The 26,179-nt window shown below is 42.4% G+C and overlaps 2 protein-coding genes across 7 annotated transcripts in view; one reads left to right on the forward strand and one right to left on the reverse strand.

Moving 5' to 3' along the window:
* The window catches only part of slc20a2 (solute carrier family 20 member 2), a 43,762-nt gene extending 30,027 nt beyond the window's left edge, over positions 1-13,735 (forward strand). For 4 of the 6 annotated variants that reach the window (XM_072387533.1, XM_072387531.1, XM_072387534.1 and 1 more), the window contains 2 exons: positions 2,256-2,340; positions 6,438-10,438. In XM_072387533.1, coding sequence (XP_072243634.1) covers positions 2,256-2,340; positions 6,438-6,602 — 250 coding nt within the window. In that variant the 3' untranslated portion in view covers positions 6,603-10,438. Of the gene's footprint in view, positions 1-2,255; positions 2,341-3,701; positions 3,787-6,437; positions 10,439-13,633 lie in introns of those variants that run through there. The other 2 variants (XM_072387532.1, XM_072387536.1) reach the window with 2 other exon arrangements.
* Positions 13,736-13,826: 91 nt separating this feature from the next.
* LOC140309609 (E3 ubiquitin-protein ligase KCMF1-like) lies at positions 13,827-25,834 on the reverse strand. Its single transcript, XM_072387537.1, has 7 exons — positions 25,698-25,834; positions 23,823-23,990; positions 20,729-20,868; positions 18,357-18,458; positions 17,031-17,211; positions 15,942-16,260; positions 13,827-15,485 (listed from the first exon to the last, which is right to left on the reverse strand). The coding sequence occupies exons 1-7, from the start codon at positions 25,711-25,713 to the stop codon at positions 15,158-15,160; spliced, it is 1,254 nt and encodes a 417-aa protein (XP_072243638.1). The 5' UTR covers positions 25,714-25,834; the 3' UTR covers positions 13,827-15,157.
* Positions 25,835-26,179: the final 345 nt, after the last annotated feature.

Consider the following 26,179-nt stretch of genomic DNA (forward strand, 5'->3'; position numbering starts at 1 on the left):
AAACTGCAGTAACTGTCTTCGCAGTAGCTCTGTGCAGAAGCAGTGAAATAGAAGTGCTATGCTCTTTGCATTTTCCCCTCACATTTTTGACCTATTGCATAATGATTGTGAATAGATAAATAGCTTGTCAGACTGCAACAAAAGCCCTGGAGCTCATTTTATCCAACAGCCCCGGCAGCAGACATTACACATCCTTTAACCTCTCGCTGCTCCTCCTTCGTCCATGCCTCCGATCATCCCCATTTTCTCTGTCTCTTGCTGGCTATTCGTCTTCCCACGCAGTAGCTCGCAAATTTGTGTGTTAAGAAAGCCAAGCTCTGTGCACAGTGTGTTGAATTTACTGTATGAGTGCTAGTATGCATATTAAGGGCTAATTGTTCCGGTGAGCTTTTTTGGAGAGTGTGTTTGTGCGTGCGTGTGTGTGTGTTTGTGTGTGTGTGTGTTTGTGCGTGCGTGTGTGTGGGTGTTTGTGCGTGTGTGTGTGTGTTTGTGCGTGCGTGTGTGCGTGCGTGTTGTTGCCTGGCAAAAACATCACACAGCGTTGCAGGAAGTTGTTTGGCATTCTGGATGAGGGGAAGTAGAGGGAGGGGCGAAGCCACAGTGGGAACGTTAACTTCTCTTCTCCAGCCGCAGGGAGGGACGCCAGCCTGACTCCTTCTTTTGCACTTTTCTTTTTCCCCTTTCTTCCTCCTTTCTCTTTTCCACTTTCTCCTGTAAATTTCACTTTGCTGTTAAACTGCTTCACCTCCTTGCCCTCGCTTCTTCTGGTCTTCTTTGCTCCTTCCCGTTCATTTCCTCTTTGCATTCTCTTTCATCGCTGTCTCGTTTCTAAAGCTGTCTCAGTTCTTCTCACGCTCACCCATTCTCATTATTTTCTCCTTTATATTTGTTTCTCCACTTTTCTTAAGCTCCTCTCTCTGTGTGCCCACTTTCTTGCTTAATCTCCCTCCCTCCGTCACCCACTGACTGCTGCCAGAATCCAAAGACAAATTTGCTCTGGTTCACAGTTCTAAAGAATTTCTTTTCTCCAGTGTCTGTCTCCATGCATCAGACTGGGAAAGGAGTTTGTTTTGGGCGAGAACAGAAAAGTTTGTGTCTGTGTGTAGTCTGCAGTACATGCCCAGACAGTATTTTATAATCACCTCAGCACTTTTACTTTAACATGGCAGCAAAAAACAGTTTTTAATATCTTTGAATTATTCTGGCATTAAGCCACCACAGAGACAGATGGATACCTAAACAATCCTGTCTCTTTGTGATGACACCGCACTGTGTGTGTTTTATCAGTTGACGAGCTAAATGTTTTTTCTTGTCTTTAGAAGTAGAATGAATTGTGCTTTTTACATTTTCAGCTGACTAGGAAGGTGCAAAAACTGTCCGGAGAAGCTCCACTCTGGCATTTTGACATAAAAAGTTAGGAAAACACTTGTAGATGAACTAAAATGGAGTTAATGAACAGCATGTCTTAAATATATCTTCAAAGACAGGTTCTAAATAGCGCCCACTTACCCGAAGGGTTCGGGTTATGCTCAAAATTGACTCGGGGGTGGTGGTGGGGTAAATCATTGGGGCCCCGCTGTGACAGAGATTGGCTCCTGCTGTTGGAGAACTCTACAGCAGCAGCTGGAATGACAGTTTAATGATCATGTCACCCCAGCCAAATGAATTTCAGCAGTGTCTCTTCCCAGAATCTTACCTCCGAGTTGCTGCTGCTTTTCATTTAGTAGATATCTCGAGGGGAAGAAGTTCTAGCTAATGCTCCAGTTTCAAGCCATCTCTCCACTTGTGCAGATTCTTGCATTTTCTTTCTCATTCACTTCTGTTTTTATAACTTACTTATAGTGCAGTTATTTTTTCTTGCGCGTGTGTGTGTGTGTGTTTTAATGATTTTCTCTTCCAGTGCATCCACTGGTCTGAAGTTTAAGTGTTTTTGGAAACAGGGCTTGACTTTGGAGAAAATGTCTCCTACTAAGTGCGAGACACAACAGAAACACACAAAGCTGCAAACATTTACCTGCAAACATACAGGACCTCGCAAAAAAAGCTGATTTATTTATCTTTTTTAAGGAAGGGACAATGTGGTTATTTGTGCTTTATTTCAGTGTGTGATGGGCAAACATTTAGAGAAGTGTTGCATGTCCTGCTGTGGTTAATGTGAATGCTGGTGATGCTGCCATCGGCGGCACCGTCCTAGACATTGCAATGAAGAATGTCTCTTTGCCCCCACCTCCCCTCTCCCCTCCCTACCTCCACAGTGGGTTCACTATTGAACTGGCTTCTGCAGTCACAGTCGTGTTGGCTTCCAATATCGGAATCCCTGTCAGTACCACACACTGCAAGGTATGATGGAGTGGCCCTCCAGCTGACCTCTCAACTTCCCTCCAGGCCCCTCCAGGGGACAGAGGGCTCACACTGCCTGCCAGGGTACCGGGCAATAAAATGCCCGGGCACGTAGATAGCTTGTCTCCCAGTAAACTGTGAAATTCGTGACATTATTTGCAGCAAAGTTTAAATCATCGTGTCAGAAAAGGATACTCCTGTTTATTAAAACTGGGATGTTATTGCTTTTGGACATCATTTCTATCAGTGACAGGAATGTGCAAGTTGAAGATATGACTGACATCTTGGAACATTTCTACTGTGAAGTCAGAAAAAAAAAAAGATAGGTGTTATTGCCAGGCATGTTACAAGAGCCATGGTGTAACCATGGAGATTGGAGCAAGTCTCCCTTACATTTAAAAGGCTACTTTTAGAGTTTAATTTCCACAATAAAGTCTCTAATCTCATAAAACCAGAGATTAGCTGATAAAATGTCGATGGACTAATCTGACTTGACTTTTATTACTGCTGCTCTCTCTTATCAGACAGATTTTCAAGTAGTAGAGAGTGATATGCTGTTTGTTTCTTTTTTTCAGTTCTGATTTTGACCGATAAAGGAATGCATAATTCCTACATCCTTGCTGGTGGTTGTTGAGGCTGTATTCGGCCTCTGAGGCTCCACTGATTAGCACCTCTTACGCTTAATATTTATACCGAAACATAAATAATGTAACCTTTAATTTTTTTTGTTTGCACTGTCATTGCGTACCGTGGTTCTCTCAAGCCAGTTATTTGCATTAATGATTGGGAACTTCTCTCGTTGGCTGAAGAGTCCTGCTTGGGCTTTGCAGAGACACTTTTTTCCATAATCTACCAATTAATTTAGTGAGCACAATAGATGCTTGATTATGATAATGGTTGCCAAAACAATCTCGATAACACCCATGTTATTGTAATCCAGAATATCCTTTAATTCCGTGCTCCTGACGATCCCTTTTCACTGTAGAAAAAGACATTTACAGACGTGTGCAGCCCCAGGCAGCAGTGTGCAGCCCCTCTCCCCAGTTTCTTTCAGGAACATCAGATCCAGGCTGAAAGTCAAAGCGGACAGATCCAGTCCCGATGCTCCCCTCCCCACCCACACAGTGTCTCATTCTCTGTTTCATTTCCACCAACTCTTTTCCATTTTGCCCTCTCAGCACTGGCATGGTTTGGCGTGTGGGTCCTCCACCCTCCTGTGCTTGACTGCAAGCCGACTCCCCCCACCACCTCCACCGCCCTCACCACCAGCCTCCTCCCCGATCCCACTTGTCAAACTTGTTTTCCACTTTTTTACCTCTCACTCTCCATCTTTCTGTCTCTCTACTCATCTGTCTTCACAGCGGATTTTGCATTGAAGTAATGAGTGCGCTAACAGTGCTTGTTGCATCAAATGTGGGCATCCCAATAAGCTCCACCCACTGCAAGGTATTGGAGTCATTGGTAGTGAAGCTGTTCAAGAGAGCCCTCTCAGAGCTCCTCTCCATCGCTTCACCTCTAGCTGTCAATCACCAAAACCAATCGCAACTCCTGAAGTTGAAGTTTTGACTTCTCCTGCAGTTTTCCTCCAGCAGCAAAGCCTCTCTTTACTGTTGAAAACATTTGACAGCTGTATCTCACTACGTCATAGATATTCAGTTATACAGTTTGAATTTGCCACCCTGAGAGGTTTTTTTGCTGTTTTTAGTTATTCTTTTCTCACAATCACTTGTTATATTGTTCGAATATTAATTGAAAATTTTTTTTTGTGATTCATTTCTTATTCATTTATTTTTTTAAATAAAGCATGATTTTGATTCTGGAAGTATGAGACTCGAGCTTTTGAGCTTTGTAAAAAAAGTTAAGATGACGGGATTGATGCCACTGTTGCATTTGGCTTGTCTTTTAACTCTACAGCCTAAACTTCTAGCCCTCCTACTTCTACAGACTCTATTTGGAAGGACATGAAGTATAAAGCATGCATGTCAGTGCTGAAGTGAGTCTTATTAGTTCTTTGTATTATGTTGCTGTATATGAATAAGTAAAAAACATGAGAGCGTCATAACCTTTATTCCAAAACTTCAGAAACCTCAAATCCACTGAAGGGAAACTGCAGAAGATGCAAAACTGGTTTTCAATTACTGGTGATCAGTTTGCCTAAACGTCAACATCACCATTCATTTCTCATTTTCATTCCTCACCTCCAAATACTCTTGTCTTCTCCTTAAACCTTCTGATAATCAACTGCTATGCCAAAACACTAAATCTAGTGATGGTTAGAGGTATATAACTGAAGTGGTGATTTAAATGATTAAGTGACTGTGTTTGGAGGTGTACAGATGTTTTTGGATAGAATTGTTGCAAAACTATCCAAATCTTTTTAGGAGAAAGGGATGCTGATGACCCTCAGTGATCCTTGATTTTTTTTTTTGTTTTGTTTTTTGTTACAGAAAGTAGCCAAAAGCATCTGTCTGCATCTCCGGAATGGCTGTTTGTGTGTGAGAGAGTAAGCGGTGATGGGCTTTGATTTGGTTTTCATTAACTCCTGTCAGACTTAAGTGATCCTTTTTTGCACTCATTTTTACTTCTGCAGAGGGGAAATCAAATCAATGCCCAGCCCTGGTGTGCGAGTCTCTATGATATGATCATGTACAGTGACTTGTGGTTTCAAAAGCTCTGCAGGCAGCTCGAACACCGAGGTCACTGCATGCTCTAGATACTATAAAGGCCTGTAAACAGACTTCCTGGCCACAAAGTTTAGATTTTGTTCCACATGGACTCTGTTTTTTAAGAGGAGCGCTTCGTAATGCTGACTGCGCCTCAGGAAAAGCATCTGAGACGTTTTAGCCTAACAATCGGCATCCTGTGAAGTAGACAGTCAGTTTGCATCTCCCTTCTGGAAGATATTTTCATGCGGTCAGGTACTTGGGTTGCTCAGAGTAAGACTGACCTTTCAACTACAAACGTGACGGACTAAATGTGGAACATCGGAGTGTGGCAGGCGTCTCGAGTTTCTGCGGCCGTATAAGAGCAGGGTGACCTCTGTAACTGCTGCCCGACAGTAGCACCGAAAACCCAGCTGAAACCAGTCACTGCACACGATATGCCAACACGCTGAGGTGTCTGAAATTCTTGCTGTGTGTTCTCCTAAATGATTTCTCACTCAGTCGTATTCTGATCGGGTCCCTTTTCATGAAATGTGTTTGTGGAAGTTTGACATTTGCAGACCTTAGAAATGGAAATCTCCAAAATAGTCTCTTTATGATGTGTACAGCTTAGTGGGAAGGTAAGTACTAAAATTTAGATATAATAGGCCTGCCATTTTCAGACTTTCACATGTAAAAACTGTTTTGTTTTTCTGATTGGTGGTAACCTCTACATACTCAGCTTGCTGTAACTAACAGACATTCTAATCTGACACTCGAGGAGCTGAAGGCTGCACAGGCTTTTCTGTTCAGCTGCCGACACGAGTCTCCTCCTAAAGTACTTTTACTCAAGCTTCTCATTTGAATACACTTTCAGGTACTTTTCTGCCACATGTAGCTTCTGAACCTCATCTCAAAGTGGAAATACTGTGCTAGGAGCATGAGGTATCAGCAGTAGTTAAAAGTTTGTAGAGAACATGTTCAATCAAGATGGGCACAGATGCCCAAATTTTTAAAAAAATGCATCGCTATTGGTCATCCAGTTGTTATAGAAACACTCCAAGCCAGGGAGTTAACAGCTTTAACTGTTGGAAAACAATTGCTTCAAATTGTTATGGACTTATTTTATGTCCTTTTAATGTTACTGTGCAACATTTTCAACCCTGTCCACCACTTTATTCAATATTCTAAATGTCACAGTTGGCACTTTGTTTAATTTGCTGTTGCTGTTCGAAAATGAGAAAGAAAGTTAGAAAACAATGCCTAAACATAACTTAATAGAAGAACTGAGCTATTAAAGCGATGCATGGAAAAACAAGTGGACAAATCTGACCACAACAAACTTCAGTCATGAGGAAAGCATGGCCAGCCTGCAGCTCCTCGCTGTCTTCACCACTGTGAGCACTGTGTTCTGTGCTGCTGCTGATTGTTTTTCTCTCCGGCTATGGCCTCCAGGTGGGCTCAGTCGTGGCCGTGGGTTGGATCCGCTCACAGAAAGCCGTGGACTGGCACCTCTTCAGGAACATCTTCCTGGCGTGGTTCGTCACGGTGCCTGTGGCCGGCCTGTTCAGCGCTGCCGTCATGGCTCTGTTCGTCTACGGCATCCTGCCCTACGTCTGAGGGCACATGGCTGGGAGGGTGAGCAGAGGAGGAAGGAGAGTCAGAGAGGGAAACTTGGGTAAAAAATAGCTCAAGTGTCGGGGTTGCAGATGAAAGAGAAGGAAAAGGAGATGGGATACGCGGAAGGGTAAAGCGAAGAGTGGGAGGGAGCTGCAGAGGTTTACAGATGGACTTGGTTGTACTGTGGATGTGAGGAGGGTTGGTTCACATGCTGCCTGGCTCCGTTGTCCAGAGATCTGTGTGACTCGTTTGAGTTATGATCGATGGTTGTTTTTTTTGTTTTGTTTAGTTTTTTTTATTTATTCTTTTTATTCGGGCGCATAGGAAATGCACCATTCAATCTGCTGTACATAAGACAATAATGGGGAACATACCAGTAACCTTTAACAGGAATTACATTTGTTGGAGAAAAATGGCTGCAGTTTTCAGCCTCATTTTAAAAGAAATCAGATGGCTTATTATGACTAAAAAAAATGTATTTTAAAGAAAAAAACGTTAATTCTGAACAGGCTGACAGACGCCTGCAGTCAATCTGTATTAATCTTTCTACAGTACCAGTTAGCATAGTCGGTCAAGTGCTTATCATGAATAATATTCCAAAAAGAAAACAAACTTGTACATATTGCTATTCTGGATCGAGTGTGACTTGATGTGTTGCGGCTTGCTTTAAAACAAAAGAAAAAGATGTGCATTTGGTCAACCAACCCATCCATCATCTCACTTTCAACGTGCTAGCCGAGTACAGCTGGGGCCAAATGGAAAGCACGCCTCAGACAGGGTGGTGCAACGATCACTCTGCTTTGTTTTTATTTTCCACGACACCACAGAAACCTAATTTACTAAAGAGTTGATTTTTGTCAAGAGCTCCTGTATGTTTTTAGAGATGCATCTCATATTTTTTAATGATGTAATATACTGTAATTTGTACTGTAAATACTGTCCTTAAAGAGTTTGGCAGTGGGATGGGGATCATGGTTTGTTTTTAATGTTATAGTGGGGTGGGGGAGGGGATTCTTCACCTCATCATGACGGAAGTCATTTACAATATGTTTCGTGGCCATGGCTCATAGTGGAAACACAGATTTTTCTGGGGTTGGCACACGTCTATTTATTGGAAACTTTTCAGTTCAAAGTAACGAGCGGGATCTGTTCACAGTGCAGAGGCGGAGCTCTTCGGTTCTTTCTGGTTTTATTGCGTCAGTAAATTCAACAGTGTCGACAGAGAGCTCTTAGTTTAAAGGTTCTCTCCCAGAAAAGAAAAAAAAAAAGTTTTCTGATAACCAGGGACAGAGAGGTCGCTCTTTTCAGAGTAGATCCATGCCAAAGTAAGTTACGTTGTCAGCATTTCAGCATGCCAATTTACTGTAATATAGAAAAAAAAAACATTAGGTTTAGGTGCAGCAGATGCCAAAACACTAAAACAAAGCTGAGGCATACGATTACTTACCAACAAGGTCTCATGAAACGCTCATATCTTCATCCGTATGCCTTTTGTTTTCATACATAAAGCTCAGTAATTGGAGTCGCTGTCATATCAAAGCCACCCCCTTGTCAGTCTCCAGGGTTTTTCTCTTTCACACAACCCTGAACCTCTAACTCCTACTATCCTGTGACAAAATTGAGGCATATCTCTCAAGATGCCCAAGGAAAAAAAAGAAAAATGAAATAAACAGCTGAAGTTGCGATGCATATTAAACACTAAAACATTAAACTGGTGTGTTAAAACAGAGCCAGTTGTGCAGATGTGGAAAGGAAGGGGATTCAACCCCAGCCACATGTAGCTCCTCAAAATGGGCTGGTGTTTGAAGGTAATTTTTTATTTTTTATTTTTTGCACACCTGTGCTTCAGTCTAAGTGCTAAAGGTTAGCCAGATATCGTTTGGTCAAATTGAGGGCTCAGTCAAAGCCAGATGGGGGTGTCCAGGCTGCTCGTGTCACAAGATATCGAAGACTTTTGTCTGTAGAAATATTCCTGAAAAATATGTTGTTTTTTGGGGGGGGGGGGGGGGGTATTGATCATCACCAGCTTTTAAACGGGGTCATCTGACCTCTGGATGAACAAAGTCTAAAGATTTTTTATTTTATTTGATCAAACTAGGTGTTTCAAGTTCTTTTTGTTCTTGCGGTGTGTCTCCTCAGTTTGTCGTTTTCTCCATGAACAAATCTATGCTTAAGTAGCCACATGCCTTGTAACGTTGTGTTTTACTTTGTGCAGATACAGTAAGATAATTAAGTACCGTGGTGTTTACATCGTAACCATATTGTAGAGTATCTGTAAAAACGGAAAGACAAAAAACAAAAAGTCTGCCTAATGATGCCAATGAAAGACAAACTATTAACCATGAATTTTTAAGTGCAAGTAAAAAAAAAAAAAAAAGAAAATAACCAGAAGTGTCTAGAAAGAGTGAGAGCAAGTGTGTGCGCGATGACTTGTGTTTCTTTTTTTGTTGTTGTAGTAGTGCTAATCATGATCCCTGTCACTTTACACTGCTACTACAATGTGTTAACACTACACGTATGGGTGCAATTCAGTAATGAAAAGAATAACTAGAGAAATTTCATCAAAACTATATATTTTTCTACCATATCTGAGTTTAAACCTGGGTGAGCTTCCTGACACTTTGGAGGAGACGCTGAGGGCTTGACGGGGGGGGACGGGCTGCTGGGGGCTGGTTAATGTGAGACCATGATGTAATGGTTTTATTTCAGCGTGTCGCCTCGCTGGTGCCATGTGCAACACTTCCTCAAAGCCCAGTGTGCTCCTCTAACATGTAGATTGACGTGTCAGATGCCAGTAGATCAGATTTTGAAATTACCATTTTTATTTTTGAACTTTAGATGAAAACACTTTGTAATTTTGTTTCCCTACTGCTTTTCATCATGAGCTGCAAGAGGGGGCCAGCGTGTCGCCGCTGACGTTGAGATGCAGAAGCTAGGTAATTGTTTTCTTGAGAAAAATTCAATTTTACGCTAGAAGTTTAGACGCTGAGCACATTTGTTGCCTTGGTTTTTTTTTTTTGGCAGCTGACCTCTCTTGAAGCCCATGACCTTTTACTCTGCCACAAACTGCGTGTTACACAGGGGGCTGCACGGAGCTGGTGTGTTCATGTCCTCTTTGCACGCTCAGGCTTGTTGCAAGGTGCCTGGATGTGGAGGTACAGGATGTACATTTTAAAAATTAATGATGCACAAGAGATGAGCCTTGTTTCACAAAGATGACTTTTTTTCCCCTACATTGACTTTAAAGGGAGCCAGTGTAACTGCTGACTTGTTGCTAATCCACTGTGGCTTCAGGTGACTTGTACAAGATGATGAATGTGTAAACTGTAAAAGAAGCAGCATTTTATAGCCGGCGAAAACTTCTGGTCAAATCTTCCGTAGCAAGAAGGTATTTTGTTCTGAATGGATGAAGGTTCCATCGTTTCTTTTTGTAAACGGGAGAATTGCGTTAAAGTAAACCCACTTCCTGCCCCCGGGCACCAGTCAGGCCTAAAATCTGTTGCTGACTTTAAGGAAAAAGGTCATTCAACTGTGATAAACGCACACTGCTGCACATTCTCTCATCTTGCTGGGATCTTTCCCCCTGTTCAACCAGCTCGGTCTGTTTCCCCAGACATTTAACCTCTTACCTCGTGGTTTATGTAACCTTCACAGGAAAGGTGCAAAAAGAAAGAATATATTATTTATGGTTGACATTAGGTCTTCATTTGTTTGTGAAACCTGTGGGAGAAATTAGTTTGATAATGAGCAGTAACTCAGCAGCCAAATATCAGCGGCTGCTGCAACTTAGTTGCTCTCCAGGAAGTTTTAGTCAACAATGAAATCGATCCATTTTTTTTCTCCTCTGCAAATCTGAATCGTGCATCATCATCATCACCACCACGCCCTGCAGGCCCCCCTCTGTGATTCGCACTTTTTCTATTTTTTTGTTTCTCCATGCATTCTTAGCCCTGATAGGCCAAAAGAGGTGCAATGCTCAAGATGGGGAGGGAAAGTGAAAATCGCCCTCTGGTGGCAGCACTGAAGATTGCTCAGACACTGCGACGTCAAACAAAATTCGATCAGGATTTGTTTTGGGTTTTTTCTAAACTCAGTTAAAACATGTTAGCCGCACTGGTTTGACCTAAATTAGGTAAGCAACGCTTCAACTCCCCTCACATAATCAGTCAAACTCTGATTTAAAAAAAAAAAACTGTACAAAAATGTGTCATCTTTTGTAAACAGTGTCACTGCAAACCAGTGAGAAAAGCACAAATACAGAAACATAATGGATTACATGCAGTTTTCAAGATGCACTTGGAGCTCTTGTTTTTGATTAAATGTTAAAAAAAAAAATTAAGAAATTTATCAAATTTGGTTTGGCGTGAACGCTGCCACTAGATGTCGTAGTTTGACACTTTTCCCCCCATGAGGAGGGACAGCATTTTTAGACCGAACATTTTAAGCATAAATCAGTGAGTGGTGGAGTTGCCATTGAGGGAGTTACTGTGCATTTGATGCATTATAACCATCTTGTAGAGAAACTAAACAGACTGTGCCATTTCCTTCTCCCTGAATGTGCAATGCAAGCCGTTTGTTTTGAGGGTGCAACTACATTGCTGTCACTTCGTGGTCATGTAGCTCCACCTGCCATGGTGTAATAGCGCCCTCTACTGTTTGTGTGGAACTAGCACCACCTCACAGTGGCGGAGGGTGTGGCGTGCGGTCTTCTCTAGTGTTCTGGTCTGTTTTGTAATAGAATGTGCTCCATGGCCGGCCTGCAGGCTTTACAGCTCTGTGTTGTCTTTTTACTGTTTACTGCTACTTAACTGTCCAGTCCTCTGAAAGTACATGATAGAAAATAAGCAAATTCAAAAGAAACTGTAGCCTGCTTCTGCAAAATCTTAAAGCTCTTCTGATTTGCAAATATCGTACTGTAATGTTTTATTTAAGATTTTAGTGGAAAAATGTCTGCATTAAAACTAAATTATGGGAATTAAAATTACAAAGAATACCTAAAGTCCATTGAGTCGTGTCTTATTACTGGAATGGTGTGTGCGTGTGTGTGTGTGTGTGTTGAAGTTGTGTTCATGGAAAAGCATGGAAATATTAATGGTTGTCACATGTCCCACCTTAGATTTTCATTTTTCTTTTTGAGAGGTGGAACTCTTTGACAAAGTCAATTAAAGCCAAGTATTAAGTGAAGTATTAAGCGCGGAGAGAGCGGATTTAAACAACTTTGTACATTTTGCCGAATTTCTGAGCAATTACAGGTACATCTGCCGTTATGTCCCGAGTAGTTTGGCACATTTCATAGTTAACAAGAATCGGGCCCACATAAATTGGCTTGAAGCAGTTTTTTTGGTCACTAGTGGCCTTTATTTGTCAGTGAAAGAGAGTAACATTAAAGTGGCCAAATATAGGGAGGGACGAAATGCAGCAAATCATCACATGGGTCAATGAAATGACGCAAGAACGTTAGAAAATATGTTCAGAAAAATCAGAAGAGGGAGACATTACAGTATTGCATAAAATTTCAGTGTATTGAAATAAACAGGTGTGTATTTTAACATGACCTTTTCACTTCTCAGGAACTATTCTTTGCTTAATGTAAACTGAGAAATGTACTCAAAGGTCTGAGGTGGGACCCGCTGCCTGAGCTGCTTTGGAAAAACGGATGACTTCTAAAACGACCAAAGTAAAGCGAAAAGAGGAGGCAGTGGGGTAACATTTGGGTTGTGTTGGTGAGGTTGATTCAGACTTGATTGAGAGTGGAAAATGCATAAGCTGAGTGTCGCATTGTTTTTAATGTGTTGAACTGTGATTGATACGACTCTATACAGCAGATCTCTTTTTCATGCAAATGAACTAACCAGCAAAATGGGGATGTTTCTATAATTTATCTCCACTTTCTTTTCTGCTTTTGATGACAGTTCACTATGTATGTGAAACCCGAGGACAACATCTATTATTTGCTGCATTCATGACATGTTAACCTTAATCTTGTGCCTCTTCTCCTTCCTCCCCCTTCTTCTTTGCATGCATTCTGTCTCCTGGAGCAACCAGCCTCCTTAAAGACGTAATGAGCCTGCCACATCTTTTCAGGATGCTCTTATTTAGTGATCTCAGCTCAGATAATAATTCTTGGTGCAGACTTGGCACAGATTGCAACTGTAAGTTCCCAGCAGTGTGGCGTCTTGTGCTGGCTTTAATTTAAATCTCCAGCAACAGTATAAATAAATAAATAAAAAATGGTGGATTAATAAGTGGGATAATGGTTTCCATTTCATCTCGGTTAAATCAGTAACCAACAAGAGATGGAAACCGCGACCTCCCTGTAGTCCGGGCTTTCCAGAGTTTCAATAACGGAGACGCTGTTCATGCTCTGTGAGAGGCATGTGTTCATTTATTTGTTCTTATCCTCAACTTAATAAACAACAGAAAGCCCTTCAGCTTTGATAAAACATGGCTCCTGCACTGAATTAAAACTCTCCAAAGGGATCAGACTGAGATCCATTTAAACTAAGCTCGAGGGCATTTAAAAAAAATGTTGGCCGTGCTGACTTAAACAGATTGAATTCCAAACATTTCATTTTATCTTGCTGCAAATCCCACACAGTTCACCTTCCATCTAGACGTAGAGCTTGTTTTCAGATGGTTTCATTTTAAGCTCGAGCGGTGGCATCTCCATTCTGCGCATGCTATCCTATTTGCATATCGTTCACCTGAAGCCATACCAAATACCGCCGGTGAGAGTCTTTCTGAGGAATAACACAGCTGTGCTCATGTCAGACTAATAACCTCTGGACGTTTGACGTTTTGTCACCTTACAATCCGACTGAGCTCACTCCAGCCTCCAGCACAATAAGTTTTCTTTATTTCAACTTTTGTTAAAGAGGCTCCGATGCAAGAACTCATGAGGAAATATGTGGAATTATGAGGAATCTTGACTCACGAGGCTCATTTATCAACTCATGTGGAATTCAGCTCTTTGAAGTTATCTGTGAAACCTCAAAGTGAGGTAATAAATCTCTGAGATCTCCATTCTGCAGGTAGCTGCTCCTAAGTTTGGTCAAGCGACCTGATCCGATGCAGAACATGCGCTTACCGTGACTGAGGCCGTGCATCAGGAGAGGACAAGACTGACTGAGATTGAACTCAACCTGGAGTTTAAGTGTTTATTTTTTTTACCATATTATGTACATGCTCGCTGAGCAAATAAAAACACAAACCAGAGAGCAGGGATTGGGTTAGTTAATTTCCATCCAAAAACACTTTTATTGTCCTCCGAACTGAAAAGGTTTACCCTGTCGTTTGGCTCGTCCGATGAGCCAAAAAACATACATTGCATTTCTTCAGGTAGCAGTGGAGGCATACAAAGATCTTCTTTGACTGAGAGAAATTAATGGAAAGAGCAATACAAGATTCTCTCCTTCGAGTCACATGATGAGTAATCTTTGCATTCATGAGAGATTAATTTCAGATCACGGGAAGAAGCTTGAGGAAGAAGCGTCTGGTCTTCTGTAAAAGACGGAGAGGAGGAGGAGGAGGAAGAGGGGGAAAATAAACAACCGTATGAAGACCAGCGTCGTGTTTCTTCCACATTAGAAAAGGCCTGAAAATGGTCACACCGAAGAGATTGTTCATCCGTTTGCCTCCGAGTTGCTTTAATGTGGAACATCTGTAGTGTACACAAATGGACACCGGATATGCAATTCCAAACCAAAGTGCCCATAGTCGATATAAAGCAAGGTCACGTGACCCAAAACAGGTGATGTCACACAAAGGGGGAGGGGTTTTAAACTGGACATGAAGGTAACCAAACACGGTCGTCATCAGTTTGTTTGTGTGTGTGTGTGTGTGTGTGTGTGTGTGTGTGTGTGTGTGTGTGTGTGTGTGTGTGTGTGTGTGTGTGTGTGTGTGTGTGTGGGGTGGAGACATGCCAGTGATATGGCACTCAGCACCGTTCATTTACAGTTACTCAGGTGTCCGAACAAGAGAAAGACCTCCCCGTTTAGTGACTGTGCAGTTAAAAATGGGCACATGGTGATTTAAGCTCATGCTTAAGTTGTGGTAAACCATCCAAGCACTTCTTTAATTTATATCTATAAATACACAGCAGCGTTTTTTTTCTTTTTTTTTTTTTTTTTTTAACCGGAGAGGTTTCAGTCGGTCTCCTCTCCCTCGGTGAGTGTGTGACGAGTTTGTCTCTTAAAACGGCTAACTACGCTTTGCTCATCTGCTAGAGGAAACACGGGTTATGTGGAATTGATTATCAACTTTCATATAGATTCTTCTATAATATATTTATATAGTTATTTCTCCTTTTGTCACACTCACCCACCACGCTTGCTTGCTTTCACATTCTCTCGTCTCACTACTTTTATTCAATGTACACAACGTAAAACATGGTGTGGAGTGGGGAGCGACTGAGCTGAAATGACAATCACTGAGAAAATGGGGGGGGGGGGAGCCAAAAAGAACTGCGGTCTTTTTTTGTCATCCATCGACAGTTGGACTGACCGAGCAGTCAGCCCGTTACAATGGGGGTCTTAGGGGAGGGAGTCGCCAAGTCATCAAAGGGGAGGTGGGGGGGGCTCTTTCTTCGTCGGTGCCGTTTTAGTTGTCATTTTTGTCGTCTTGGTAGCCGGGGCCATCTCCTTGAGGTTGAGGTTCTCCAGTGCCACGTCTAAGGTCATCACCTCAACGCAGCCCATGGCCTCGAAGTCAGCGAAATTCCGCAATGAACCGTGACAATCATCCTCGTCCTCGGAGGAGGAAGCCGAGGCGTCCTCGTCGGGCAGCAGCGTGGACAGCAGTAGCTCCGTCACGAACAGGCTCCTGTCGGCCCACTGGGCCTCACACGCCTGCCGCTCTAACTCAGACAGCCGGGGTTCGCTCAGTCTGCGTGAAAAAAAAAGGACTCGTCAGCTGACGGAGCAAGTAACAACCAAAAAAAAAATCATCCACAGACGTATTTCAGACAGTAGAGTCCTTCTACCTGATTGGACAACCCTTAATCTGTATTCAAAAACTAATAAAGAATTTATTCTCAGTGTTATACTGTATTTGCAGGGAGTTTTGAGGTTCAAACATCAAAAGAGACCACGACTGACTCAAAGTTTACTGCATCATGAATTTAGCCACAGCAACAGTTCTTGGTTTTCACCCAAATCAAAAAGAAGCGCCAAATAAATTTGGATCAGCAGTAAAGGTTGATGGTTAAAGAGATAACTCAAAACACATGAGGACGCGCTATATGACTCATTTCTTTCTCATAACACACAGGCAGCCAAACAGTAACACACGAGGAAACAATATGCAAAGCACACCCAGCGTATTGAGCTAAAACGGTCCTACCTGCTGAGTAAAAACTGGGAGCTATGTGCAGTATGCTGTGTGTTGGGCTCAGGTGGACCCGGGTTGGGACTGGGGTTGTTGGTGTGGTTGGCGCTGGGGTTGGGGTTTGCAGCGGCTGAATTTGTGTTGAGGATTGCGTTGGCTCTGCCGCCTCCCCGGGTGGCGTTTCGGGCCGTCTCCAGCTGCTGACGCGCCGCCTGGGCCTGTTGTCGCTCCAACTGGAGCTGCATCTGAAGCTGCTGGAGCTGGGAAGCAGAAGGGCCCGAGCTAAGCTGGCCTCCCGCTGAACGCCGCACTCCTGACAACTGGGAAAGAAGTTCTAGGGGAACCAAGGACAAAGGCTTACTGTCAGAAAATCTGATTATGGTTTGGAGCAAATAGCTGGCCAGGCCAGCTGTGTGCTGCTCCTCTCAAACCATTAAAAAGCTAGTACACCTGATCAAAGACTAATGAAAAACTCAGATCATGGGAAAATTGTATGACAATAACCAATCTCCTAATTCTCCTAATCTAATAAAACAAGTGACAGCATAAACTTGGCCACATCGTTGTTCTTTGAAAACGGGCATTTTGAGAGCCACGTTGCCACAGAAGTATGGGAAAAGTGCAGGGTCGTGTGTCAAAGCCCAACCAGTCAGATAAAGGGCTCAGCAGGTTTAGCGGGCCATTAGAAATAAGGCTGGTTCTGTGTTTGTGAAGCACAATGAACACAGACCCTCATTACGACACAGCTGGAGCTGATGTGGCGAATGCCAAGCACTGAACCAGATGCAAATTGGGAACAGGATAATCAAGGAAATGTGACTCCAACAAGTCTTCACAGACGTTACAGGAATCAAGGCCAGTTCAGCACCAGGTCTTTCTAACAACAGAGCCATGCTGTTTCAGTCTTTCTTTCTTTCTTATCATACCATGTTCACTAACTGATTGGAATTAGTACTGGCTTACACTAAATAACTGATTCCCATCTGATTTTAATAATCATGTTTTTTTTTTCTCCTGTCCTGACTTAAATCTGCCTCCACGGCTTTTTGCCCAGCAGATTAATGCCTGCGGGGGGCTGTCTGAAACTGTCAAAGAGTGACTGACCTGCTATGGGGTCCATGGCCTCTCTGCTGTAGTTGGAGCTCTGTGAGGAGCTCTGGCTGGTGGAGAGCCCCCCTGTGGTGCTGCTGGTGAAATGCATGTTTGACCTGCGGGCTCGCGGGCCCCCCAACCCGCGCCCAGGGTGAAACATCCTCCTCACATGCCGCACCCCACTGGACTCATCGTGACATTCGCTGTCAAGGAATACATTCGGAGTAAAACGGTGCAATAGCTAATAAAAAAAAAGGACCGTCAGGGTTTAAAAACTAAAGATTACTAAAGACCTAAAGGATACTCATATTTAAGGAGCTAATGCTTGTATTTTTTCTTGTAGCAGCTGTAGGATCACTGCCACACCTTTAAATGCTCTCATACATGCTCTTTAAATGCTCTCGGGGCTTTTGAACCAGCTGCCTTCTGACGATATATTTGCATGTTGTTTTCATGTCACGACAAACCAATGCAAAAGACACCACACTGGCTACAGTGGCAAACAAAACCTGTTATGTGGATCTTTCGATGCACTTGTTCTGAGTTTCCTTTAGTACTTTTCTGCTTCTGTTGTTTTTCTCTTCTATAAATAGACCAGACTGCTGCTGCTGCTGTTGTTGTTGTTGTCACTCCCTTGTCTGGAACCAGCTGAAACACTCACAGGTACAGCATTAAGTTAAGTTCAACCCCTACAACAATCTGATAGCTACATTCAGCTCCCTCTGCATTATAAGTGGCTGTGGAATTCATCCAAGTACCAGAATCTGTATTTTCAACCACAAGGAACAAAGAAGCCGAGTGTTCATTTTAGGAGTATAATTAGCCAACATTTTCCAGCAGAGCCTCTTCCAAAACTTCCAAACAGTCTGACTGACACCGAAGCACGTTTCTAATTTAAGACTCAAGTGTCATTCTCCCTGCCCTGCTTTTATGTTGTTCCATCTCTTTTTGAACAAATCCCCAACACGATGCTTCCTTCTGCAGGTGTGTCTGCTCAGTGAGGGACATACCATTAGAGCAGGTAATGAAAATCAAGGCAAAGTCACAAAGAATGTACTGAGAACATTTGCTACTCAATTTGAAAATCAATCGAATTATCTGAACTAAAAGTGAGGCCTATCCTTCCAGTGGCAATCTGTTGCCATTTGTTTAAATTGCATTCATCAGTTTCAGTGAACAGAGGTCTCTTTGGTGCACACATCTTTTAAAATAGAGGACAATCCAAATGACACAAAGTGCATCACTTCTCTTACAAAGCATAAAAATAAAAAGCCAATGAAACTAGCAAATGGTTAGAGTCATATCTGTGGAGGTTGAGGCACTACTTGAAAAGGATATCAAGTCTCTGGGGGCTCTGTGTTCAAGTGTGAGATGAGCAGCGAAGTCATCTGTCACATGATTTGGGTCGCCACCTGGCAGTGCTGCACATATGGGGCAGATCTGGAGGACAGGAAAGAGAGTGTGGACAGGTTAATGTCAGCCAAACTTTGCCAGACATTCAACATTCACCAGATGGTGCTGGACCCTCCTGAACAAGCAGGAGGTGGGAATATCTTCTATACAACAGCTGCTTTTACACATGAAGAGAGGCAGTCTGCTGAAAGCTCCACCTCAATGCTGGTATTAAGAAAATACAACAGATTATGGCGCGGGTTATCTTGAATTTGAGCTGCTGATTGAGGACCTGTTAAGTTATCTGTCCAAGCAACCTTTCAATACACATAGAATATATTAGAATAAGAGAAATACTTGATACATCTTCCCTTTTTTATTCAAAAGACTATAGGCCATTTCACACCCTCCCGAGGTATGGGCCATCTGATGATCTTTCATATAGAGCATCTTGAAAGACAGAGTACTCTCACCTTTTCTGAGGAATTTTGCCAATTAGGGGGCCACATGCTAATATTTTACACTGAAAGTTCAATCTTTGCTGATCAGGTAGACCTGGCCTTCTCAGTAGGACGACTGATTTTTTGGACAGACCCCTGAATTACATGAGAACTGCCAAAAGCACACGTTCAGTAGGGTGTCTGGACACCTCTCCAAACAAAACCTGGAGCAGGTGGAGCTGCCAAGCTCATCAAAAATGCTGTTTAGTCTGCCTGTGGTGAAACAGCCGACTATCAACATCCTGAAAGAAGAGTTAAAGCAGCAGAAATGCACACCGCCACATCAGCGGTCTGGGATAAAAATCGAAGTGAAAACTGGTTACAGCGGTTTGTGAGTCGTGTGTTTAACAGATCCAAACAACTCTAAGCTCAGCCAATAAGAGGATGGCTTCTGTTCAAATACATTTTGCAGATCCAATTTCACATCAAAACCTGTATTTTGGTACATTTCACAAGACAATATGAAGAAGTGGTTCCCCTAAATGGATCGTCTCAGGCTCACTTCTTCCCACAGTCTATTTCTGTCTACCTCCCTTTCTAATTACACTCACGAAATCAAGTCTTTCTGTAGCTATAAGTCTTACATAGAATCTCAAGACAAGTGGAAGCTGTGATTTAGAAATGCTTTTAAATCAGCAGACCCAGCAGGTAAATAAAGCATAATATGGTGGCTGCAGGTACGTGGAAAGCATGGAGGGTTCAGTTTGACCTCATCTTACAGGTCTCACTGGGATAAACAGATGAAAAAAGTGATAATAGTGACCACTCATTAACCCTGTGAAGACCCGAGGCAACTTCGAGACAGACGCAAAAGCATATACGTAGCTGCATGTGGTATTGATGTTTTTTCAAAAAGCATTTGCATTCTCAATTACTGAGCACCATGGCAACAGTGCAGCCTGATGCAGAGGCAGCTGCAGTCTCTCTTTTTTTTTTCCGGCCTTTTTTTGTTTGTTCTTACAGATGCAGTATGCAGTTCTTGTGATTACTTAACACAAAAATACATTCATTAACTTTGGAAAAAAGTTAGCCCTGAGGCTATTTCTCTAAATAAGCTACTTCAGACTCCTGTCCCGAGGAGGAGAATGAAGTGGATAAGATGAGGACAGGAAATCAGGAACTGTCCGAGCACATATGTAGAGAACTGGCTCCATCGAGGCTTCATGGACGGACCTTGTTATGCAGTGAAACAACCGTGTTGTGCCAAGATATCTTACCAGTATATTTGTTGCTGCAGTTATCATTCATCAGATAGATTGCACGAGGTCATCTTGTGGAAGTAGGACTCTGCCATTTAATTCCATCATACAATCTAGTGTAATTACAAATAAATCCAATCTAGAATCAATCTGATCAGCACCAGACTTCTCTTAATTCTAAATTAATTGAAACAATATTGTTAAGAATTGGAATCATTCAAATGAATAATACCATGCATAGGCTACAGTAGTAGCTTTGTTGTCAAAACCAAATCAGGGAGAATCTATAAATGGAGCTGTACAGTTCACCTGACTTCACTTTTAGTTTAGTTTTGCTTGAAGAGACATAAGCTGACATCAGAGCTAGGCTTCGGCTAAAAAATACCCTGACAATCATATACAGGAGGTCAACCTATCACAGCTTATCACACAGAAACTGCGTATTCCTGTAACGTGGAGGACATTCAGCACCACCGATTCTTTTTATTCAGTTAGGGTAACATTCTCAAGTATGTGAGGGAAATAAAAAGAAAAAGAAAATGTAAATGTTTACAGCTTCTGTACAAACTTCTCATTGTGGTTTCACATCTGAGCATGAAAACCTGCAGCGCTGACTTACCACTTCTGTGGAGGTCTCTGTGTGCTCTGCAGCCACATGCTCCTGCAGGGAGATCTCTGTGTAGCCCATCCTGCCACAGTAGGGACATGTGAAGGCCTGCGGCTGCTCCACCGAGAAGGCCTCTCCACCATAGTACAGATCTGAGAGAGACAAGATAGACACTGCATTCAGTTTCGGTCTGTTGGCCTGTTTGAACTCATTTCAGCTGCTGGCAGGGCAACGTTTTTAGCCTCGTTGTGACCTTATCAGACCTGATGCAAGAGTTCTGCTTTTATCTTCATTGCCTGATGGATCACCCATGTCCCATCAACATTTTCAAGACACCCAAAATAATTACTACTTCTATTTACTTACGAGCAAAGTCAGAAACACAAAGGAAGACGACTGAGGTTTAACATCTCAAATGAGTACGCTTCTAGTTTCGCCAAGGGCTGAGAAATAAGAAGGACGGGTAAAACTTTGTATGAAACTCTCTGTAAACACAACCAATGGACCTAAAGAGGTTAAGCAATCCAACATTCCTGAACACAAAATTGATCCCACTCACATAAACCCACCTGTAAATAGGTCACCTACAAACACAGCAAACCTGTGGCAAGCATTACAACAATCCATTTAATAACAGGGAGGCAAACCTGCTTTAGAATGTTTTTTAGTCACAGTCTAGTATCTTAAGCCTTTATTTACACTGGTCAAAATACTGCAAAAATTCTGAAAAACATCTGGCTTTTGAGTGCATTTGGGTAAGTCTTTAATTGCCATCCAATCCTTCATCAAATAATGGACGGGAACACAACACCTGGGGGCCCGGGATTTTCACTTAGGGTGCTGTGGTTTGGGCTTAAAGAGCCGGCACAGCTCACTTTTCCATTACAAAAACACACGTTTACAAACTGTAATGTCTCAAATGGAAGCTCTGAAACTAACGGCAACAACTTGCACGCAAAAAGAGGAGAGATTCATACATTTTACCAGTCTGCAAGGCAGCTGACAGCGCACTCGACACCGCGGTGTGGGTCGGATATCTGAGGTCCACTCAAAAACAATAAACCAGCTCGATAACCTCAGAGCAGTAATTCTCAGAAACTGTAGTCCCACGCAGCCCATAGGATGCAGCGTTGCGCCATCCCTTCATGTTGTTGTAGTTAGAGGCCTGTTCAGTGGGAGGTTAATTACTGGACGAAGTCTGAATAAGATGTAGCCCTCCCAGCGGTAAAAACACTATTACTGTCAATGGGAGAAGATTCAAGGGGCTTGTTCTAGCACGCAAATCTATGTTTTAAAAAGCTACGCTTGGGGTAAATAGCATTAAAAAGTTCCTGCCAACAGTTGCATGTCAACCTAAATTACATTGATTTTGAGGTTGCGCTTGTGTCCACCTGACGGCCTTCAGTCTATTATCCATGTTTTTGGTGAGAATGCTTTGTGCATGTTGCGCATGTTGCCAGACAAAAGGAAAAAGTCAAGAAATTACAATAAAAGTCAATGGCTTGACCTTTCAGATTTTTTTATTCCAAATTCATAGATTCAGAGGCAGAGCAGTAAAAGGTCTTCGTGAACGGATTAAAGTTCTCCAGGAACTTCAGGTTTTTGGATATGTTCCCATATATTGCTCAGATTTTATAAAGCCTTTTTAAACAAAGCTTTAGGTCTGAATGGATTAAATGACAAACAATTCTTTGTGGTCAGATGTTACTGTTGGCATTAATACCAAAGAGTTAAAGGTCTGAAACTGAAATGAGGACCTCTCAGCTTGTACCCTATTTTGATGTTCCGAAACCAGACTTTTACAATGCACATAAACATGTTAGTCCAACCATAATCATACAAAATTCAGCTTCTCGGAACCAGACTAACACACCGAGATCATGCAGATGGGGGTCGAATCACTCCTGCAGGTAAACACTCAACGAAACACAAATGGGCCCTCGCACATGCTCCGAAGTTTTCTGTAAATGCATTAAAGCATAAGAACAAAGCTAGATTTTAGATAAAGCTGCTCCCATTTACATATCTCTCTATTTATTTAATCAAACGCACCTAAAACTGTGACTGAGAATTAAAATTCCAGCAGATGTGGTTGTCCAAAGCTGAATCTTACAACGTTTCACACAATAAGCCGCCTACAATAAAGCCAAACTAATTATGAACATTACAGAACACATTTTAGAATCCAAATTGATGCCACTGCAATACGTTCCTGTTACACAGAAATAAATCAAAACCAAAAGGTAAAAAAATTTTTAAAAAAACCTCCTCTGGTTATGTCAAATCCATCCTTGCCGGGCTATCTGGGAGCAACCTTCCCATTTAAAAACAAAGCCAGCTGGTTTAAGAAGACTGCCTGTGTCGGACCTTTATCCCGATTATCAATCAAAGAAATTCCTACTCTTGGTCATTTGTGACCGGGCTCTGCAATGCTTGATTAAAAATAAAAAAAATCAGTGTGAACGGAGGTAAGGAAATATCACAACTCATATAAGAGTATCTTGAAAGAATGTTTTTGATGTGGCTGCCCACACTTTGGTGCTTTTTTCCCTACTAAGCCAGAAACTAATAAATACCTCAGGACAGACCCCTTATTCATTTAGTGTTGGGCATGATGGATGGATGTCAAAACAGCAACATGAGGGTATCTTTGCACACTTGCTAAGTGTGTGTGGGATTAAACAGCGTAATCACGGTCCTTTTGGTATACCCATGCGGAAGGTTTTTCCTCCAAACTTTATCCGAGGTCAGGCCGAGTGCCTTAAACTTCGAGAAGCTGCATATTTGTTTAGCTCTGACTCAGAAATACTCAGTCATTCTGGTGATAAACCACTATGAGAAGCAGCTTATAACACTGCATGTGGTTTTTCATGGTAATTTTAAATGCAGTTTGTCAAGATGCAGAAATGCTCACCCACTGTGAACTACCTCTACACTTTATCACTCGTTCATTGACTATGAACATCTTTACGCTGAGATAAAGTGCGACATTGAAGCCCTTTATTCCAGCAGATAAAAGCATTACAAAACAGTTTGACTCACAAACATTCATAAAACAGAGACAGCTCACATAGCACAAATAAAGTTGAATATTAACTCTACTTACCAAAGTCAACTCGTGTTAATATACACTGCATGGGATGCTCTGTGGTGTGTCTGGTTGTCGTTGCACCGCTCTCGTAGCACGATGCGCACAGATCATAGTCATAGCATATTAAACATTTGTACCGTCGACCTCTGAAGTTGCCTTTTAAACATGCATCGCAGCTCACACCTGAAAGAGGAAAGGTAAGACACAACAAGAGAGGTTAGAGATGTGTGCACAACTCTTTTCCACGTCCTTGGATGTTTTTCCCAAACTTTGTATTCAGTACATGGGTTACAATCAATGTAACCTTCGTGCCCACCCATCAAACAGAAAGAATTGTTTGAATACATTACCATTGGCATGCTTATAAGCTCAGAGATAAATCGGGATGTATAAAATGATGATTGTTCTATTCTAGCCTCATTTTATTTCAGGTTGGACCATCCAAGATGACCACAGGATAAAAACCTCAAAAGACACGATGTGATCGACAGATCAACACAATCAGCTGCAAATGTTCGGCCAACTCAATGACTTACAGTAAACTGATTGTGATGATTTGACTAAATATATGCTTTTACGGAGATAGAGGTAAAGAGGCATGAGAACTGTCATCCTATTTGCTAAACATAGGCATTTAAAGGAAATGTCTTTATAACTATCAGTCTTTAATTAATGTAACATGTTGTGTAATTGTTAGAAGGACACTGGACTATAACTGGTGTGTTACTGTACTTGTGGCAATATTTTATTCAGGCTTACCACTTCTTGCAAAAAAAAAAAACTTTGGAAACTACAATCACAATGCTTAAGTCGTACATAAGAGAGTACTATAATAATTCAGACTTTTCATTCAAGACGTTTAGCCATTTTTGCGTCACGTGGCGTAAATGGGACCCTCGGTGCTGAAGATTGACTGGGACAGTCGTGCAGCCCCGGTGTATTCAGTGACACGGGACTGCCCTAAGTCCCCCATATCCACACTCAAAGCCAGGAAGCTGTAAAGCTCTGTACAAACCTGATCCTGCTGCTTAGCGTCTGCTAACGAGACGACTTCAACAACGATAACCACTGACATCTAGGAGAAAAATAGCTTGACAACTGCTGACAACAAAGTTGACAACAACAACAACACACGCATGGGAAAAGAGGCCGCCCAGGCCCGACTAACCCTTGCAACTAGCTAACTAATTAACAAACAAACCTGCTATCGTTAGCTTACATGTTAGCTGAAAATCTAGTCTGCGGTGGGGGGCGTTGCTCGAATCAACTTTTTAAGTGACCGTAGAGTTGAAACACGTATTTACAATGTTGAACAACACTAACAACGAACTCGCAGCTCAACAAGGTTGGCCACAAGGACGGGGTGCATGTTAGTTTGCTATTTGTTAGCTTACAAAACTGGAATTCAAAGGCCAACTTTCACCAGGAAGGAAGCTAAAATTGGTCAACATGAATCATAGACAAGCTTGGACCCTGCAACGTCATCTGGGAATCGCTACCCTCTTCTGTTGCCTTTTCTCGGCACTCCCCTTGCTTTTCGGCGATTACCTACATTACCAGATTGCTGGCATGCTAATTAGCATTAAGCTAACGTTAACTACCGTCTTCCGCTTATGTGACAATGCTGAGTAATGTGAAGTTTGGAATATTTACTTAAACAATGATGGCACGCGCAAAGTCCGTTAAATTAGATACGCATTTTGGGGCCTCCATAACGCGTCCCCATGAACTGTAACAGCAGCGTTGCGTCTAATACTTGCCAACGTTAGCTAGGATGAGCTGCAAAATAAGAAATTCTCGGCTAGCCAGCGTTAGCTCGCGCTGCACTGTCAACGTTTTTTTTCTCAAATCCTGACATGCTCACAGCTCGGTGTTGAGGCGTATCATTACCTTCATGACGGGACATCCTACGAACACTGACGCAGCCCCCTGCTCGGGCTCCCGGGCTTGCAATATAGAATAATTTGAGAGAAGAGAAGAGAAGCCGGGGCTGGCTGGCTGTCCCTGGCCTCTTCCCTCATGAAGGATCCGGTCTGGCTCACTGCCCTCCTCCGCCTCCTGCTGTGTCACTGTCCGGCGTGCTGCCGCTCTGTCCACACGGCGGCGCTGTTGTCTAATTTTTAGTGCGACTGTTGTCTCAGCTGGTGGATGTTTGCTCTAAAGTAACCCCAGCACGTACATAGCTATTTTTGAAATGATACCAAAAAATTGTTTTATTGAAAAAACACACGCAACGAGACATAAAAGAAGAAAAAGGCAAAATCCACGAAGAAGAAAAAAATCCAAAAATCTATTTATGGCTCAACAGACATAGAAATCAGCTCCACCCATCAAATGCACACCTGTTTACATGTAGGGAGCATCCATCAAGT

Source organism: Leuresthes tenuis, unplaced genomic scaffold (genome assembly GCF_036924035.1).
Source record: "Leuresthes tenuis unplaced genomic scaffold, fLeuTen1.0.hap1 SCAF_6, whole genome shotgun sequence".
Lineage (NCBI taxonomy): Eukaryota > Metazoa > Chordata > Actinopteri > Atheriniformes > Atherinopsidae > Leuresthes > Leuresthes tenuis.